This window comes from Micrasema longulum, unplaced genomic scaffold, assembly GCF_059751315.1.
Source record: "Micrasema longulum isolate JH-2025_06_02 unplaced genomic scaffold, ASM5975131v1 h1tg001408l, whole genome shotgun sequence".
Taxonomy (NCBI): Eukaryota; Metazoa; Arthropoda; class Insecta; order Trichoptera; family Brachycentridae; genus Micrasema; species Micrasema longulum.
Genome location: NW_028278594.1, coordinates 96,363 through 117,156, shown reverse-complemented (window position 1 = coordinate 117,156; position 20,794 = coordinate 96,363). Strand labels below are relative to the sequence as shown.

Genomic DNA, 20,794 nt, shown 5'->3' with positions numbered 1-20,794 from the left:
CAGATAAAAGGTAGGTAGGTACAGTAGAACTCCGTTCATCCAAACTCCCGCTATCCGGATTGCCAAATATCCAGATCGTTATCAGGAAATAAAAAAATTAAACGAGAAGTTTTAAATCAAAATTTAATCAAAAACTTCAGCCCTACGGGATATTGGATACATTTTTTTCTTATAAGCGGTAAAAATTAGAGGATTTAATTTTATAATTAAGTTTCTCGAAAGTGCACGAAAAAATATCAAAAAATATTTTAATAAAAACGATGAATGACGTCACTAGATCATATGAATCAACTAATGATAAGAGAGTTGGGGAAGAGAACTTGAGACGTCACACGCGGAGTAGTTTCAGAAATACAAAACTTAAATAAATCATAGCGCAGATAATACGATACATAAAAATTCAAAAATAAATTTTTGGCTTAGTTTAACAGTACAATAAATAAAAAACAACCTCACTATGCAATTAACTTTGCTGAAAATGTTTAAGTAAGTTTTGAATGTGATTCAAATTCACTGTATTATTTCAAAAGCAATAAAATCTGTCACTTATTAATCTGGATATTTTGAGTATTACTGTATATTATAATCTATCGTTTCTCAATCTTTTTAGTATCATCATCAGCCTCATTTTCTTACCCGCGCATAAGGCTCTGCGTTGGTACACCAATCGTAATGTATCAGTGACTATTTGTTATACACGTGCAGTTTAGATGATCATTCTTACGTTTTAAGTCGCCGATCCGGGATACATATAACGGGGTTTTTGGTAGTACACGAGTACTGAGAATTTAGCTCGATGATTTGAGGATCGTGTGAGTTGAAGTACTCTCTTATGGTGGAGAGGGCTCAGAAGAAATTTCTTCGGTTTCTCTACATGAGGGAGTGCTGATATTTTCCATGGCTTTATCCCACTGAGTTCCGCCAGGGTATGCTTTACACCAGTTTGAAGACTAGAAGAAATGTGTATTTAACAATGCACTTCTTTCGATTGTTGCGCGATATTATTGACAACGCTAAAATTATGCGGAGCATTAGCTTTTACCTTAGACAGCGTCAGCATAGACTGTTTCACATTCCAATATACAGGACCAACCTGCTAATGGTTATGCCTGTTTGAAGGGCTATCTCTATGTTGAACAATATTACTTTGGACATCGACATTTTTCTCTGAGGAAGTTTTTCGTTACAAGATTCTCTTACTTTTTAAACACATTATTCTCTGGATATTATGTTTACTTTTGTGTTTTTTTAATATATACCTAGTTTTACCTAGTTATTTTAATTATTTCTATATGTATGAATTAAGATATTCCATATTGTAATTTACGTTTATATAAATAAATAAAATTGAAATTGAAATTAACAAAATCCACCATCCCAGTTTTGAATGCAACTTCTGATTGATAAAGTTATGAGTCTTCACGCGATTATCGCGTCTCTACCAAGAAGAGACTAATAGTAAGGAAATTTATGTCGTAGCCGAAATACCGCAATAATAACGAGGATTATTATTTTTTTAGCGACGTTAGTTAGCGCTATTCAGGGGCGGCTCCGTGATATCCATCAGCGCAGTTCCGCGCAGTTCCGCGCATTTTATTTATGAATTGGCAGGTAAACGCACGAACCAGTACACCGCGAGGCCGACTGATCTCCACTCGATTTCCTTTAGCAAAATTTTCACCCGCGATTTAAAATAAAACGAAAAATAAAATAATCAATAAGTATCCACCCCCCCTAATTTTACCGGGCCGGATGGATTGGCACGATCCATGCGATATGAGCCAACCGGTATTTTTAAACGCCTCTCGTTATAATCAACTTTCTTCACAAAATGGTGATTTATGTATCCTGAGTTGAGTTGCCCAAATCGAAGTGTTTAATTATTGATTTATTGGATAGTTAATTGGGGCCGTCGCCCTCAGCGGAATCGTAATAAGAACATAATTAAAATCCTTTGTAGCGTAAACACAAATAATGTCCAATCAGTAGTGGTTTTAATTTGTTTAACTGTTATTTCACCTTTATCCATAATCCATCGATCTATATTTAATTTAAATATGAGTCTACTGATTTATTACAGATACGAAATACGTGTGATACTTAAATCCACAAATTTGGAGTAACCAGTTACCGGTTTCATCGCTTTCGCCACATCTTTAAAACAGTAAGGATCGAGAATCCAAAATAATATATATTATATAATATAGTACTTTTAATCCAGCGTCTTTATTGAATCTTTAATCATCAATCAATCTTCAATCATAACTTCAATAAAGACACCGGATTAAGAGTACTTCATGTTGGAAATAAGGTATTAAAATTAGACAACTTAGAAATCTTAGAAATTAAAAAAGCGATTCATAATAAGAAAACAATTATTAATAACCAAATAAACAATATTTCTTTTAGTCTTCTCCTGTCTAACTTCGAAAATAATGATATCAAATCACCACCCGTGTAAGGAAAAAACTACTTGAATTATTGGGTCCACGTGTAGTATTTAGTGAACATGATAAAAATAAAAAAGTAATCAATTTATTAGTTACGTAAACCTTGACGAAGAAGCTTGTTTGCTTTGAAACCGGTCGGTGGAAAATAAAAAAATAGTGGTTAAAAACAAAGTTGTTTTATTTATTTTATTATAATAAATAACCACAAAGTTAGTGCTTCAAATATAAACTTTATAAAATAAATATTCACTTGGTTCGGCAGTCTATCCTCTCTCCTCTCATCGTTATGCTTTTAACGACTGCATCCGCCGGTTTGACCTCCGTTGATAGCCATGTATATTGTACTCCATAATATTGTAATATCCGCTAACCGTGAAGTTTTCAAGGACTTCATTCAAATTTTGACGAGTTTTCCAACTATTTTATACCTTGATTTTTTATATACATACTGTGACATAATATGGTGGTGATTTGGTAATTTATTTATAATACTTAGAGTCTCGATACAGACATCTACTGAAAAAATATTCCACAAATCACAACTTATTTATTTCCTCGAGGTAAAATTCATTTTTGTCATGTTTTTACGTAAACTACAAACTGGTAGAGTATTTTTATACAGTTTATCCAAATCGTCGGGATCGTGAAACATCGACGGACGTGCAAAAAATTGGACACTGACTTTCTTTTTTATTTGATTTATTTTTCAATTTTATTTATACTTTTACATTGTTTGTATTCTCTTTTTTATACAGAATAATGTTCCCTCACAAGGGAAACATTTTACAAAATGTGAAACATGCCTTAAATTAGCTATTTTACATAGTTAACATAATAATAACAATAAAAAAAACGTAATTAATCCAATTAATCTAATTATCATTAACATAATAAACCATAAAAAACTAAAATAATCATAAAAAACATAGCCAATTTATATAGACCAATAGAAAATATTTCATAAACAGTACACACATTTTACCTATTTGGCTTAATCCTTTCATCGACCCGTGATGATATTTATAAAAGTTATATAAAGGCTTTTTTCCAGGTTTGAAAAAAATAAATATAAATAACCCAAGTATCAAATGGTATACTTTAGTACTTATTAACTGAAATTGAACATGTTAAATACTTAGGACTAACAATAGACAGACAATTGACATGGACAATTCATATCAACAATTTAATTAGCAAAGTGGCGAATTTATCGAGTTTTATTTTTTAAAATCAAAAACTTTGTTCCAAAAAAGGAAAAAAAAAATGTATGAAGCCTATGTAAAAACTAAAATATGTTATATGCAACTACTATGGGGAACAGGAAATCAAAATGACATAAACAGACTACAAAGACAGCAAAATAAAATATTAAAGTTAGTATATGACCTTCCCTATCTAACAGCAACTAAAGAACCTTTTGAACAAACTAAACAATGAAATGTAACTGAACTCTTTAAACTAGAAGTCTTAAAATTTATTCATAAATTACCCACTGATGTAATTGTAGACGAAGAATTAAATCTTGAAAAAAACTGTAGTAAACATGAACACAATACGAGAATATCAGAAAATTATCATACACAATCTTTTAAAACGAGAAAAGGACAATCGAGACTAATAAACCATGGACTGAAATTATACAATAAACTACCAGACAAAACTAAACAAAAGACTTAGACAACCTTTACAATAGATGTTAAAAATATTCAGTAGAATGTGAATTTAAAATGAAAATATTTTGTTAAATGTATGTAACCCGTAAGGGTTTATCAATGAAATTTAAATTTTTAAATAAAATTAAGTTGTTACATAAAGTGTCAAAAGAAAATTTTAAACCGTTCTCACGTTAAGTTGAAGAAAATCACATTCGTCGTTTTTCTTCGATTCCGAGTTAACTATAACCGATACTGGTTTGGACATTTAGAGCGAATGGACAGCGAAAGAACGCCTTAAAGGATTCACGATGCGAATGTTATCGGATGCAGAAAACGGGGAAGACCGATAAAGACATGGCTCGACCAAATCTAGCAAATACTTGAAAATAGACATGTCAAAAGCCGGAATAATCGGCGTGCGTGCATGATAAATTGAATGAGTTAAGACGAAGCGAGATCTGTATGGAAAGACAATATGGTATGGTGTTTATATCATTTCTGCCTATCCCTCGGGGAAAACGGTGTGATGATTTGTTTGTTGTTTATTTAACAATTATTTTGAGCATTACTTTATAATTTATTGCACCCATTACATAATGTTGCTGTAAAAATCGGGTCGAATGACATTACGAGTGAAAACCTAATGAATATAAATAGCTGCTAAAAAATAATTTAGATGAATGCTAATGTTAAATTTCTGAGATGCTAGATGAAACTTGGGTAACATGCATTGTAAATCATCTTCTGATTCTGCCGCTTTGATTGCATCGTCTTTTTAGCATGCGATGTTAACGACCTTATCTTTCTTAGTCCTAGATTTACCACTTCCTCCATTCTTGAAAGCGTTTTTGTAGCCAGGACTTAAAACATTGAACACATGTTAGCAGATGATGTATTTTAGATTATCGGTATCTACTTCGTATTTGGTAAGGTTGAAATATTTAGTGTTAATTTATTTTTAAGTCTAGACAAAGGAGCAGTAATTTTCTGAAACTGGTCGACATATTCAATTTATTTTAGTGATTTTACAGAAAGTAAATTATGTATTCTTCTTCCTTTTCCACATCCGCTCCTAAGTGAAGCATGTGGAAATCACCAGTTGCCTCCATGAGACCCTATCGCCAGCCAGTACTCTCGCTTCTTCCCATGTCAATCCAGCGCCCCTAAATTCCGCCGAATAAAGTCTAAAGATCGTCATTGACGGCCTTCCAGGACGGCGTGATCCCGCAGGTTTAAAGAAGAGGCAACTTGGGTTTAGGTTCTCCCGAGGCATGCGCAGCACGTGTCCAAGCCAGGTCCACCGCCGCATCCTCAAGACGCTCGTTATAGGAGGCTGCTGCGTCCGTTCTCGGACTTCAATGTTAGTTATAAAATCGAACCACCTTATACCTAATATTCTTCTCAAGCACTTACTCTCAAAACTCAGAAGTTTGGTGTTTTGAGCTTTGGTAAGGTGCCAAGATTCGCACCCATAAAGGAGAACTGGCATTATACAAGAGTTGAATAATCGGCATTTCGTTTTGACCAAGTATAGACTAGAGTTCTAGACAACACGCATCATGTTAAAAGTTGCTCCAGCAGTTCCTAGGCGGGTTGCGAGCTCTTTTTGCATGCTTCCCTCCTCAGTTATGTGTACTCCCAAGTATTTAAAGCTGTCAACTTTCTCAATCCTCTGTCTATTATTATAGAGAGGCTGATCAGGGTCAGGACAGGATTTGTTGCACATAATCTGAGTATTTTTTGTATTAATATTAAGACCCAGACGAGTTGAGTTTTCCTGCAGTGTGTCAACAATTTCCTGAAAATCACCAACAGACTTTTCAAAAAGGACTGCATCATTTGCATACTCCAAGTCGCACAACTTTAGGGGGTAGTTCACTTCTATGCCTCAATCAGGTGGATATATAAATTATGTAGCTTTATCATATTAATAAAAACGTTTTTTCAGTTTTTTCAAAAGTTTGTTCATGTTAAATTTGTACTATATTAATGCGTTTTCCATGACTGATTCAACAAAGCCTTGAAAAGATTCTCAATGGACAATTATCAGAACATACTTCCACTGTAAAACTGCCGGAAATAATTGCTCAGTAATTAAATTCGTACCCACTGGAGAATATATATAACGTTTCATTAAAATTAATGAAATAATAAATGTTACCGAATCATTTAACTTCAATACAAATTCGTGAGATTTTTTGCGTTCGTTACACGTGTCTACATTCTACATACATAATAAGCGCTACACCGGAGTCATCCTAGTCAAAAGTTGGCCATCAATACGATGGTCCCTAAGAAAAGTATTTTAATGCCTTGTAATGGCCGATATGAATATTACAATTTTGCTTAAAACATATTTGTACATATTGAATTTATATTTCAATATTTGAGTTTGACCAAATGTTAGTAGACAAAAGACTGGATTTTACCCCCTCGGGAGTCATTAAGATTAACAAATTACAACAGGGATGGAGAATACCTTAAATAAGGGAATATGGAAGTCTAGGCATTTACATGGCTTATGACCTGTCATTGGCTGATTTAAGTGGCCACTTTACACACTGTGTAACATTCACCATTTTGCCTATATTTGAACATCCATGTTTCTTCAATTCTTCCATTTGTTGATTTAAGTGAAGTTAAAGAGCTGCAACCTTTATTTTAGTAAAGAGATTCATCTGACTGAATTATTTCACATACTAGGCAACGCCTGAAAACAATTTTCAAACTCAAATATTGTAATGTATCCAACTAGTCCAAGAAGAAGTTTAAAAATTGAAAAATTGTACGATATAAATATAGTACACTAACAATACTTTTCTCGGGGCACATTGAATATTAATGCTTTATGTGACTCGCGTTCAAAATAAACATTGGGTGTGCTCATAGACTTGATATTTTTAGCCAAGGTTTTTTTTTTTAATGTTCATAAAATAATTATGGCATAATAACACATTTTAGCCAGAAAGTTACAAAAATGTGTTTTTTTCATTTATTTTATTTGTATTTTTTTAAATTTTAAATTGATTTATTTAGTTAAAACATAAAAAAAAACATGCATCTTTCCATCCCAATCCACTTGGGTGACGAGATAACTTTAGAATACTGTATTTTTCTGCGAGATTAAATAAAGAATCTTAACCTAGAAAATTTATTGTGTTATGTATACAATTTTTAAAAACATATTTTGTACACATGTTTTAATTATTTTTGGCTTGGCCGAATGATGCAATCTATTTTATTTGTACCCGCCTCCATTATCAATTTTAATAGCCTTTTTTAAATATTTTATCGTAATTTATTTTCTTATTGGGCAGTGGAAGAAGGCTGTAGGTTTTAATTACATAATATATGACTTGAAATGTTGAGTCATGGTTACAGTTTAAGTGGTATAACTATAATACCCTTCAGTCTGATGTAATAATCATTAATTTATTACTGTTATCAGCAGAGTTGACAGATCTGATGTTTATATAAATAGAGGTCGTTGTTATTACTATTTGATACCAAACTAAATTTACAAACAATCTCGTCATTAGATGTTGTTATTAGCGAGGTAACGGTTGTCGCGAGTTACAAGTTACAAGTCCCAGGGTCTCGCAATGTTTTGAGATTCAATAATCAAATCAGAAAACTGTTTCAATGTTGTCAGTTGTTGTTAATGGTGAAACAATGGTTGTTGCAAGTCGCGGGTCGCGGGGTGGTTTAATATTTTTAAATTTGATAAACAAATCTACAAACTGTATTATTGTTGTCAGTTGTTGTTATTGGTGGACGAAATCTTTAATAATAAAATCTAAGAACCGTATCAATATTGTCAGTATTATTAGGGATATAGTGGTTGTTGCAGTAGCTTCAATATCATGTGAGATTTATTTTATTTATTTTACATATTATATTATATCTTCTCTTTAAGACCATCGAAGTAAATGCGTCCTCCTAGTCCTTATCAAAATTCTCAACTCACTATTTGATGCGCCTGAACTACTGAGCTCAATAAAATTAAATATCCCAACCAGAAACCTCGGACAAAACTTACTCTTCCATATCGATAACCAAAGAAATAACTATGGTTTCCATTCCCCTATGCCCAGAATTCTTAGATCTGCCAACAAACATACCAGTCTTCATTTCTTTGATAAAAAGTTGTCTTCTTTCAAACGATCACTGAATCAAATTTAATTATGAACACCTCTCTCCCGCTTTCACTCCCGCCAAGTTTATACTACTATATACCATTGTGTCTTTCTACTTTCCTTTATAATAATTTTTGTATGTATAAATATGTCCCAAAAAATACCCATTGGGCGTATGTATAAAATATTACAACAGTTGATCAGTAAAAAAGTAATAAAACTGAACCAAGAAATTTTATGAATATTTCATAAATGGTACATGTTTTTTTTATTTTATACAAATCTACTTTTATACATCTAGTAAATGTTATAACTGTAACTCTCCAAAAAAAGAGGACTAACTCTTGTGCTTGGAGAGTGACTTACACTGTTATAGTTATTTATTTATTAGAATTTATATAATTTTGAATGTACAAGTACACGAGAAAAAATAACGTATTGAAAATTTTTTTTTTTTTTAAAAAAAAGAAATATTTGCGTTCTTATAATTTACGCAAATATTTATTTTTGAGGGCCATTTTCAACGAGTTGTAAATAACTCACTATTAGAAAATGGAAATCAAGTTGGGGTAGAGTGGGATTCGAACCACGGACCTTTGATCCGTGAGTCCGAGACACTAGCCACGGGACCACAACCCGATTCAAAAAACAGAAAATAATAATACATTCATACTAATTAAAATTGAATACAGTTTTTACACTTGTTCAAAAAATTTCTTTAAATTTACTTTGAATTTATTCATTTTTATTAATTTATTCATATTTTTCTCTCACAAACTATAATTAATAATAAAAATAATGTGACTTCACTGGGGTTACCCATGCCGAGGACAATATACTTTTTTGAAATGTTTTTACATTAGAGAATAAACAAAAAAGACTAACTTAATAAACAGAGATAATTAACAAAATATTCACAGCTTTAAAAATGTGTACATCTATATTATTTACATTACAAAACGCACAATGAAAATAACAAAAACCTAACATAAGCTTTACACTTGTGAAGCGGTTGATTCAATATTGGTTTGGGCGAATGAGACAATCCATTTTACTTCTACCTAGCTCCACTATCCATTTTTTTTTATAGCCTTTTTAAACATTTTCTCGTTACTAATTGTTTTAATATTTAGTGGAAGTAGGTTATAGATTTTAATTGTATTCAATTAAAATCTATAACCTACTTTCTCAATTATACTCAAAATCCCTCTGTCCGAAAGTGGTATTCGTTTGTATTTGTTTATGTTGTCTTTGTGTTGAGGATCTAGTGATTATATTATTTGTTCATTGATGTATTAGTTTTAATAGTTTTTAGTGCATTGGGGCGATTATTGTAGTTTTTAACACCTTTGAAGACAAACCTATTTTGACCATGACTTGTGTGGAATTAAGGAATTTTAATATTATTTTGGTATATGAGTGACTTATTCAAATGCACTAACCATTAGACCACGAGTCTGACTTAAATTTGTGATAAATTAAGTTATTATAAATTAGAATTAGAGTTTCCTTGATTTTTAATTAAATGTGGAAATCTTTGCTAATTAACAGTAATGACCATTATGTGAGTGATTAAATAATAAATAGTGTTAAATTCTTAGTTTGTTTCACTTTCTGTGTTCGTGTACATATTTTGCAAAAACCTTTTTATTTATTCACTGACGCGTGAAGGGGTACTTTATTAGAGTGGTTCAGGGAACATACACAGTTAGTAATGTGTGCATAATGTATTTTATAAGCTGTAGGAACAACCCTTACATTCTTAAGGCAACAGCAACCTTTTTCCTTTTCTAAATCAAACTAAATAATTTGTTTTGTCCACAGCATAAACATTCTCGATTCCCTAGATGTAACTCAATTGCACAAATAATTATTTTAAATTTTCCTATATATTTCAATAATTGGAAGCGAAATGTCATACAAGATTTTTTTAACGAAAAAGTACGTCTAACTTTTTATTCATTACATACGCATGCAGGTAGGATACATAATACTCACATATACGTTTTAGTACTATATTTTACGTTTACCACAGAGGATGGAATACAAACTCTTTTGGCTTATGTATATTTTATGTGCCGATGTAGTAGCACAAATATGTTGTATATTAGTTTATTTTCTAAAAGACATTACAAAAAGCCATTATACTGTTACACTTGAAAGCTACCGTATTTATTCAAAACTAAGTATTACATCAGAGTGACGTAGTAACCACGAGAGATTACATTTATAATTTATCTTCAAAGGATTGTGTGTGGATTTTTATAATGCAAGTTTTGGTCCTATGGAGGGGTAGGTTTAATACAAAAAAGGTACATTTATTCTTCTCACGCGTTTTCCCGAGATTCACGTAAAATTATATTTCTCGCGCACTGAAGCATATAGTTTTCAGGTGCATACAATAACCGACCCTTTTCAATAGAAAAACATGATTTCGGTATTGCGTAGGATATTAATATTGGTCCCAGGGGGCTTTACCAGATGGTTAAGTGCCAAATGCATCAGAACTCTGGGTATATTACATCCTGTGGAGAACGTAATTTCTACCTAGCTAATTCGCTAATTCGTAATTAGCTAACTAAATACAATACGTACTATGTAAGTACATAACGTATAAGTCACTGCACAACTCCGCTCCTGAATATCTATGGGAACTTTGCATTCCAGATGAACTGACAAACGTATTACGCTTATATCAGCTAGATCTATGTCGAGAGGAAAAGTTATTATACCTCTACGCTAACAGCGCAGTACATTCGGTGAACGCGCATTTGCGGTCGCAGGCCCTATGGCATGGAATGCTTTCCCAGCAGAGGTGCGAATCTGTGAGAGTGAAGTGATGTTTCGGAAAAATCTTAAACCCACCTGTTCTCTAAATCATTTGAATAAATCCGTAGCATATTTTCAAAATAAATTGTTTTGCTGAAATTACAAATTCAAAATGTTCAAATAAAATTTATTTATTTAAATAATCACTTTGTATAGCGCCCTTGAGGTATTATATTACGAAAATGGGGCAATATAAGTTATCCATAATAATAATCGTCGTTGCGCCTTCGATTTAAATTAATACGTTTTATACTTTTAAAAATGTAAGAAAAAAAATTTTACCACCATAAAACTGGTAACATATATATAAATTTTTATAAATATAGTACAGTTTTAGTATTCAATTTTTTTTAATGTACCAGATATTTCTATTATTATAATCCGGTGAATCGGGTGAATCTCTTCTCAACAATTAAGGTTTCAGCTCTTTTACTTCATTAACATCAACAAATGGAGGAATTGAAGAAATGTGAATATTTAAACATACGCAAATGGTGAATGTTACACGGTGTGTAAAGTAGCCACTTAAGCCAGCGACTGACAAGTCATAAGCCCCGTAAATGCCTAGACTTCCATATTCCCTTCTCAAAAATGATTTCCCTTTGTTGCAACTAATTTAGACTTACCTATTTTTAATTTACTTTTTTTTTGTTCACAGATCTCGCGACCAGTCCAGACTCGAAGAAGCTAAAGTGAACATCACACGGCGTCTGCCAATAAAGTAACCTGTACCCAATCATTGGCAATAATCGCTATCAGTACCAAACAAAAGTGGACGAAATTGAACAACTTCGAATCAGCAATTGATAGATGTGATACATTGAATAACAACTCAATTTCTCGCATTTTATATGAATTAAAATATACACGGTTACACACAGCAAAAATGTATTATCTTGTTCTGAGGAATTCCTATCAATTTTATTCGTCCATTGACGCATAGATAATATTTTACGCCTCGTTGACTGCTGACGCAATGACAAAGTGATATTCAAGAGGTCAAAAAACCGAAAACAATTATTTTGAAGTTGATTTATTTCGCATTGATTCGATTATTCGGCGTAACTTAATCTTATCAAAAGCTTATGATATTATTGTAAACAGCACGTGTAATCGAGAATTAAGTTCACTAATCATTTTATTCATTGCAATGTATGTTTTAAAATTCTGACAAATGTATATAAAAAAATAATATAGTTTACCGTTAATATAACTGTTATTTTTTGTTCGCATCGTGGGCGATTCTATTTTAAATATGCGTCCCTCGAAGCCTAGATTAATCATATTGTGTTAAAATAATCCACGCAAAAAAACTACTTTGAAAATTATAATAATCGAATATCGGATTACGTTTGCGAAACGGTACAGTTAATTCACGATGTATGAAGAATAATCGCAGACACAATTTAAATATTAAAAATGTCAGCTAGTGTGATATTAACATTAGTTTTTTAACTGTGTAAAGATTAAGTGTGGATCGTCGCCATTTTGCGTGTGTGTGGGGTCAGTGTTTTGGGACCAATGTTGCGTCTAGGAACAGCGGTTTTTGAATGATGGGTACTCGCAAGCCCGACGGGCCCCTCAGCGGGCTCGGCTGCGGCGGCGGAGGCTCGGGAAGTGGAGGGGGGCGACTGTCGTTACGGAGATTGCTGCTACATTCTCCCCTCCTTGGAAGACGACTAAGATCTGCAGCTCACAGAGGTAAGAAATATTTAGTTATTAATACTTGTTACATTGTTTGTATTCTTTTTTTTATACTGAATAATGTTCCCTCACTGGGGTGTCCCGTGCCGAGGGAAACATTTTACAAAATGTGAAACATGCCTAAGATTAGATGTTTAACCAAGTTTTCATAATAATAACAATACAAAAAACGTAATTAATCCAATTAACCCAATTATCATTAACATAATAAACAATAAAAAACATGACCAATTTATATAGACCAATAGAACAAATTTCATAAACAGTACACACATTTTACCTATTTGGCTTGATCCACTCATCGATCCGTGCGCAACCCACCTCCACTATCCATTTCTTAATAGCAATATAATATTGTGAGAACTTACTAACTGTCCTTATGGATAATGTAAGTAGATTGTACTCTTTAACCGAGTAGTAGGCCAATCCTCTTTGACCGAAGGTTGTATTTATTTTTTTATTTTTTTGCAGCATCAGGGTGGAGTATCTAGTAACTCTTGTATTTGTAACAGAAGGCAGAGAGTAATATTTACGTGCGTATAGTAACAAAGCTTTTACATAAAGTTGTTTTATAGATTTTGCATTAAGATTTTCAAATATACCGAGGGAGCTAGTTCTGATTGGGACTCTTAAGATAATTTTTATTAAAGCTTTTTGTGCAATTTTTATTTGCTTGATCAGAGTGTCATTTGCCCATCCCCATCCAATTATCCCATATTCCAAAACTGATTGAGTTATTGCGTAGTATATTTTTACAAGTTCTTTTAGGCTAATTATATTTCTTATTGTTTTAAAATAGTATATTTGCTTTTTATTTTTAATATGATCAATTTGATTAGACCATCTTAAATTCCCATCTATATAAATTCCCAAATATTTAATTGAATCTACTCTGTCCAATGATATAAACGTTACTTATGATCGCTGATGAATTCCTCGGCCTTTGCATTTTTTGCGCAGTCATAAACGACCATTCTAGAAAATGGTCATCAAGTTATAGTAGAGCGGAGCCTCCTTAGAGACTTCCAACAGAATGATGTTATTCTGAGTTTTCGTATCGATTTTCAATCGGGAGAATCTTTATCTGTTTTATAGAGCTTCATAGTACTCGTAAAACACTATTTTAAAATAGCTTATATAATGACTAACAATTCGATGGCGTTTTAAAAAAAATATTTATTAATACGTAATTATTAAAAAAATATTATTGGTAAAGTTACAAAGGTATGCTTTGACAAATTAACGATCGTTTTTACAACAAAAAAGTGCCAGACGCTATGATTACATCACAGTAATTTCTAATAATATTGTTTCGTATTTGTACAGTTTTCAATAGAACGGAGGGGGCGGTTCTATTAACTCTCAAACGGCTTCGGTAAAAAAATCCTTGGTGCGCGGTTATGTAACATCGTGTTACCATAACCAAAAGACGGAATATTCTGAAGTTCGGATATTTGAAAAAAAAACATAGACATGCTGTTTAATAATTCCGTTTCCGTAATGTATAAAAATAAAAATATTACGTAGCCCTATTATAGCAAAATAAATTCAAAATCATAAATACACCGGTTATCTCACATGCGTGCGTCCCCTATCATTGTCAATAGCCGACTTTTTTTATTTATTTTTTTTATTTGTTTATTTTTCCATACATATATTATTTACATAGAAATATATTTACAAAAATACACTTTAAAAACATACATCCTAAAATTAAGCTATAACATGAATTGGAAAAAATGCCCACAAAGACTTCAGCGTCTGAGCGTGGGCCATTCCTTTTTTAATTATTAAAAAGTTAATAGCATATAAATATGGTATGACATGACCATGAAAAGAAAAGAATCATGATTTATTTGTAGTATGCATTTTTTTTAAATATTTTTTTTTAACGAATGTGTCTATCTGTTTCACACAAACATCGGCCATAGAAGAGCTACTCTTTTCTTCCTTGCTATGAGTTCTATCTTCGTACTCTCTCTTATCTTATACAGATTTATTACATTATTGAGTGTATTGGCGTCACAGTCACTTTTCGCATAGCAAGGATAAGTATTTTTTGTTTTAATATCCAGCATATTTACACAAATTTCACTCTCCAAAATCTGGTGTGAAAATGACAATTTAAACATTACAAAAAATACAACTTCATCATTTAAAAAAATAAGAGAGATATATTAAGTCTTTTATCGTATGTAGACTAGATATGTGATACCACAGCCACAAGGGTAAAAACACGATTTTAAAGTTAAAAACGGATTGTTTCACAAAATACACCACTGTCGGTAAGTAGTCCAAAGTTTGACATTTGCAAAAAGAATTCTTTATTTGAAAAAAAAATATATTTTATGTTTTGGCATTTAACCATAAATAAGTACCTAAGTACCTACTTTAATTTATTATTTGAATATGAATAATTTTCACTTTTGGAATTCAATCATACACAAGTATCTAGGTACCTACTTATCAATGAAAAGTCTTTTTCCTTTTATCCGGACAGTTTTTGCACGCTTTTACTACACAATCAGGCATTTTTCTTTTCAGTAGTGATTTTTCACGATTTTGATTTGTGCACGAAAATGCCTTTTAGCCAATCTCATGAAGAGATAAAACGAAAAACTAACCCTTTTTTCGAATAAATAAATAGCTCAAAAAATGCCAAAAATAAAAAACGTGTGTCCTCATTTACGAAAAAAACGTTTGCTGAAGCTTAAAGTAGGCAAGCCAACGTTCAGGAATATTTTTATTTTTTTTGGAATTCAAACATAAACACGTACCTAGGTACAAACTTATCAATGAAAAGTCTTTTTCCTTTTATATGGACAATTTTTGCACGCTTTTGCGACACAATCAGTCATTTTTCTTTTAATTTTTTTTGGTTTCGAATTAAATGTCAAGGTCACGTCAAAACCTGGATGGCGATTAAAGAATGACTAAATTTGCGTCGGTCATGAGTTGAGTGTCATAATTTTAGAAGGCTCGGGGCAAAAAGCGGTCTGACTTTTATTCATCAACATGTATTCCCGTACTTTCTCCATGGATTATTGCACTAGAGTAGTGATTTTTGCACGATTTTGATTTGAGCACGATGAGGCATCTTAGCCAATCACATGTGGAGATAAAACGAAACACAAACTCTTATTACGAATGCATAAATAGCTCAAAAGAATCCAAAATAAATAACGTGTGTAATTAATTACGAAAAAAATGTTTGTTCAACCAGCTAATTGCAGGCAAGCCAACGTTCGGGCAGGACAACGTCTGCCGGGTCCGCTAGTTTAAAATATAAATGAGAACTATTTTATTTATTTATTTATTTTATTAGGTAAACAAACAGTATGTACACATATATTGCCAATTCCTTTGTATATTAGTGTAAGAAACTCATGCACACACAAAAAAAATTGTTAACACTTAATACAATAATTTAAATTATGTTCAATATAATAAATGTAAAAGAAACGAAATGAAAAAATATTTTTATAATAATGATAATAAAGTTAAATGTCTGCTTCTCTCAAAATTTCTATAATTTTTTACCTAAATTTACATACATTGTCCCAAAAAATATCAGCCTCCGTAAATATATTGTTATATTGGTCGCATATTCTAGGTATTGTAGATTGTTTACAATAGTTTGTTGACGCGTTTGACGCGTTTTTAAATGTTAATAACGTAAGGAACGCGGACTAATTGTTTGCGGTCATTCCATTGGCTTGTTTAGATTATATGTCGATATTTTTTTATATTTTGTGACATGTAAAAATGTTTTAAATTTTTAAAAAAATTAAAAATTTTATAAATTTTTAATAAATTTTTATTATTTATATTTTTCTATTATAATTTAAATTTTTCTATTATTATTTTGTATATTGTTTTGATTATTTTGCATATTGTTTTGATTACTTGTATATTGTTTTAATATGTAAATAAATATTTTTGATTTATATATCGAAGAGTCCCGACTTAACACGGAATGTTCTAACAAGTCGGGACATAAAAAAAACATATAATTGTGTCTATGTAAAATTGTGTATTTTGTGCATTAAATAAATATGACAAGTTAGTAGAACATACCGATGTAAGATACAGATAGTACAGAACTTAAGTATACCGTCTCGATATATACAGATGAAGATAGCGTTCATAATCGAGGCACTGTTGTACGCAATAGAGATACGATATCTTTAGGCAAGAGTTGTTGTGTTAGTTAAAAGTCAACCATTCTTTGTTGATGTTTGTCTGGGTTAACGTGCCTCCATTTTAGCATGTTTATTTAGCGGTAAAAGCTTCGGATTCCCGTGAGCAAATAAAGTCGTCGCTTACACGGTGTGGTTACCAGTGGCGAATGGTGGTTTTATTTACAGGTAAGCTTTAAAAAAATATTATATTTTTGTACCTACATAGAAGAATTCAGTCTGGCCGAATTGTTCCAGAAATTAATAATGCTAAAAACGGTCGCGTCCAGCGCTATATGTCCTGCAATATGACTCATGAAAGTAAATGGTCTTATGTCGAAAGTACCATCTCAAAGAAAAATTGCATTTAAGAAATGATGTTTGAAATACTGTTTTCCAAATCAAGAATCTTCAAATAGTTTGTGTAATCTGCAAGTTTAGTCTAAGAGGAAAAACCCGCACTGGGTTTAAGACATTAAAAATATAGTATACTTATTTTTATGAAAATAATCGGCTAGATTCTTGGCTCACCGCAGGCGCTGGGTGCGCTTTATTAATATTTATGTTTATATTAGGATAAAAATACGAACGGTTGAAAAGATTTAAAATAACTAGCAATAATTTATTTGTTTTTCTGTAAATAAAATTACAGTAAAACATTATTATCGTTAGTCAAATATAATGGCAAGCTGCGCATAATCGCTTCTATACGCGGTTCGCCCCTGGTGGTTACTGGTTACCGTAGAACTGTTTCTGTGGTTAGCTTTTACGTGCTTCTCGCGAGACTTGTTAAGTTCGCGATATTTACTCCCACCCCCGAGTCTAGACAACAGCTCCGTCCCAGTCCCGTTCAGAACAGTGATCTCTCGAGTGTAATGAAATTTTCACGCCTAACAGAGTAAAATTAAGACAGCATGAAACGTACATTAATTTATTTAAAATACTGTTACGAAAGCAAAATTACTTTGAAATTTGTTTGCTAATGAAGTATCTTGCGTTGCTGATAACAATTTTATCTAAAGCTTATGAAATTTTTAAAAATATTTTAGGCGTGTTAAAACAACTACAGCGATCTCATTAATCTGAAATGAGTAAAAAATGGCGATGGATAGAGAAACAGGAAATTAACAACCACAAAGGTTTCGGAGAATAAATGGGTTGTTTCGGTGGTGTTATGCAAAAATGAGTTAGTGTCAGAATCATGATTTCATAGTGATATTCGTACTAAATATTTGTATATAACCACTTGCAGACTTTTCTATGTCCACCGGTTTCGAGACGTACCAGTCAGGATTAGAGATGCAAGGCGGTAAAGTTACCGCGGTATTTTACGGGAATTTTACCGGATTTTGGTAAAATGCGGTATTTTACAGTAATTTTCGGTAAAAAACGAATATGACGTACTAATTTTTATTTTTCGAAGAAATGACAAATACAAGTAGCTTTGTTTTAAGACACATTACATGACAGTGAAAATCAGGTTAAAATCCGTCGGGTGGTTGGAACTGGAATATTTTTTTTACTGCTCATTCCTATATAATACTCGTATTATTAAATGGTTCAAAATTTCTCGCCTCGAACCTATTTGACTCATTTTGTGATTTTTGACACAAAAACTGCCTTTTAGCTAATGACAGCAGTGTATATATACGTTTAAAAAATATCTTTTTTATATGATATCTTTAACTCTTAAAAGACTGTGATAAAAAATCCCTTTGCGCGCGGTGATGTAACATCGTGTTACCACTAGTAAAAGACGGAATAATTTAAAGTTCAAAATTTGAAAAAAAAAAACATGGAGACATACTGTTTAATAATCCCTTTTCCATTATTTGTGCAAATAAACATATAATTTAGCCCTGTTATAGTAAAATAAATTAATAATCATAAATACGCCGCTCAGATTACGCGCGTGCGTTTCCCAACACTGTTATCAACCGGCTGAAATCTGAATCTATTTTACACTTTACTTTTCTTTTGTTTTTGTTTCTTTCACACTTACACCTGCCATAGAACAGCGTTTCTGTCTTCCTTGTTATGAGTTCTATCTTCGTGCTCTTTCTTATACATATGTGTTGCTGAATTAGCGGACACTCTTTTTTCGCGTAGCGAGGATAAATATTTTTTGGTATTAACATCCAGCATAGTTGTACAAAATTCACTTTCCAAATCCGGTGTGAAATCGTCCATTTGAAGATTACAAAAAATACGAATTCATCATTTTAAAAAACAAGAGAGATATATCAAGTCCTGTGTCCTATGTCGACTAGTGTGACACCACAGCCACACAAGAGTTAATGAAAACACGAAAACCCATTAACAGTTACTTTGTCTTTATCAGTATTATTTTTATTTGAAGTTTGAAGGGCAGGCAACCAATAGCGGATAAGCTCTCTTGTTGATTTGGTATGTTCACGAATAATGTATACATTTATTTATTTATTTATTTTCATAAAGAACGTATCCTATGAGCTCAGAGTGTTGAGTCCATAAATACAATTGAATTTTAAATGCAAATTATTTTCTGAAATGTAGGTTCATTTTTTTTGTGTATATTTTGAAAAAAAATTCCGGCCGGTTAACCCGAAATAGATCGATATGATTAAATAATTAAATGGTTAACACCATACAATACAATATTTTGAGTTTGTCTGAATTTTCGTTGACAAGGACTGGATTTAACTCCCCGGGGAGCTGTTAATATTAACATATTACAACAGAGATGAAGAACATTTTAGAGAAGGTAATATAGAAGTCTAGACACTTATGACCTGTCATTGGCTGGTTTCAGCTATTTTACTTCGCGAAAATCAACAGATGAAAGATTTTTAGGAATATAGATGTTCAAATATGGGCAAAATGGTGAATGTTACACAGTGTGTAAAGTGGCCACTTAAACCAGCCAATGACATGTCATAAGCTCTGTAGATCGCTAGACTTCTATATTACCTTCTCCAATTGTCTCCAAAACAACCTCTGTTGCAACTATTATGGGGAGCAGGATATCAAAATGACATAAACAGACTACAAAGACAACAAAATAAAATATTAAAGTTAGTATATGACCTTCCCTATTTAACTGCAACTAGAGAACTTTTTAAACAAACTAAGCAATTAAATATAACTGAACTCTTTCAACTAGAATCATTAAAATTTATCCATAAATTAGCCACTAATGTAATTGTAGACAAAGAACTAAATCTAGTAAAAAATTGTTGTCAACATGGACATAATACGAGAATATCAGACAAATACCATATACAACTTTCTAAAACAAGACAAGGACAATCAAGACTAATGAACCAGGGACTGAAATTATACAATAAACTACCAGACAAAACTAAACAAAAGACTCAGACAAACTTTACAAAAGATGTAAAAAATATTATTTTGAACAACAGAGTATAAATGAAAAATATTTATATTATTTTATGTAAAATGAATGTTATAATCCGTAAGGGTTTATAAATAAATTTTCAAATAAAAAAAATATAAAAAAATATATTAACCATACAATACGTTGTTAACACAACGTTATGTACATAGTTGGATAATTTATATAGCGCCATTTTTGTTAAAATCATCTGAAGGGCGCCGTATTGTATGTAATGTCAATGATTTATTTTCCCGATAAACTTTTAATTTAATTTATTTTTTGTTTACTTATTACATACTTACATATTTATTACAGCAATTTACATTTAATTATTTGTACAATAGGTTAATTGAGTAGGAAAAGTATACATACATATTTTTTTGTTTTTGCTGGTGAGTCATCTAAACTGCCCAACTAGGGATAGCTTTCCCGCTCTAAGGCAGTAAGTAATGTATTTTTTAAGGTT

General features: G+C 31.8%; 1 protein-coding gene across 1 annotated transcript in view; it reads left to right on the top strand.

Moving 5' to 3' along the window:
• Window positions 1–20,794, top strand: part of LOC148275512 (E3 ubiquitin-protein ligase RNF19A-like) — a 192,353-nt gene that overhangs the window by 78,525 nt on the left and 93,034 nt on the right. The window contains exon 3 of the mRNA XM_088235585.1: window positions 11,729–12,771. Coding sequence (XP_088091711.1) covers window positions 12,621–12,771 — 151 coding nt within the window. The 5' untranslated portion in view covers window positions 11,729–12,620. The remainder of the gene's footprint in view (window positions 1–11,728; window positions 12,772–20,794) is intronic.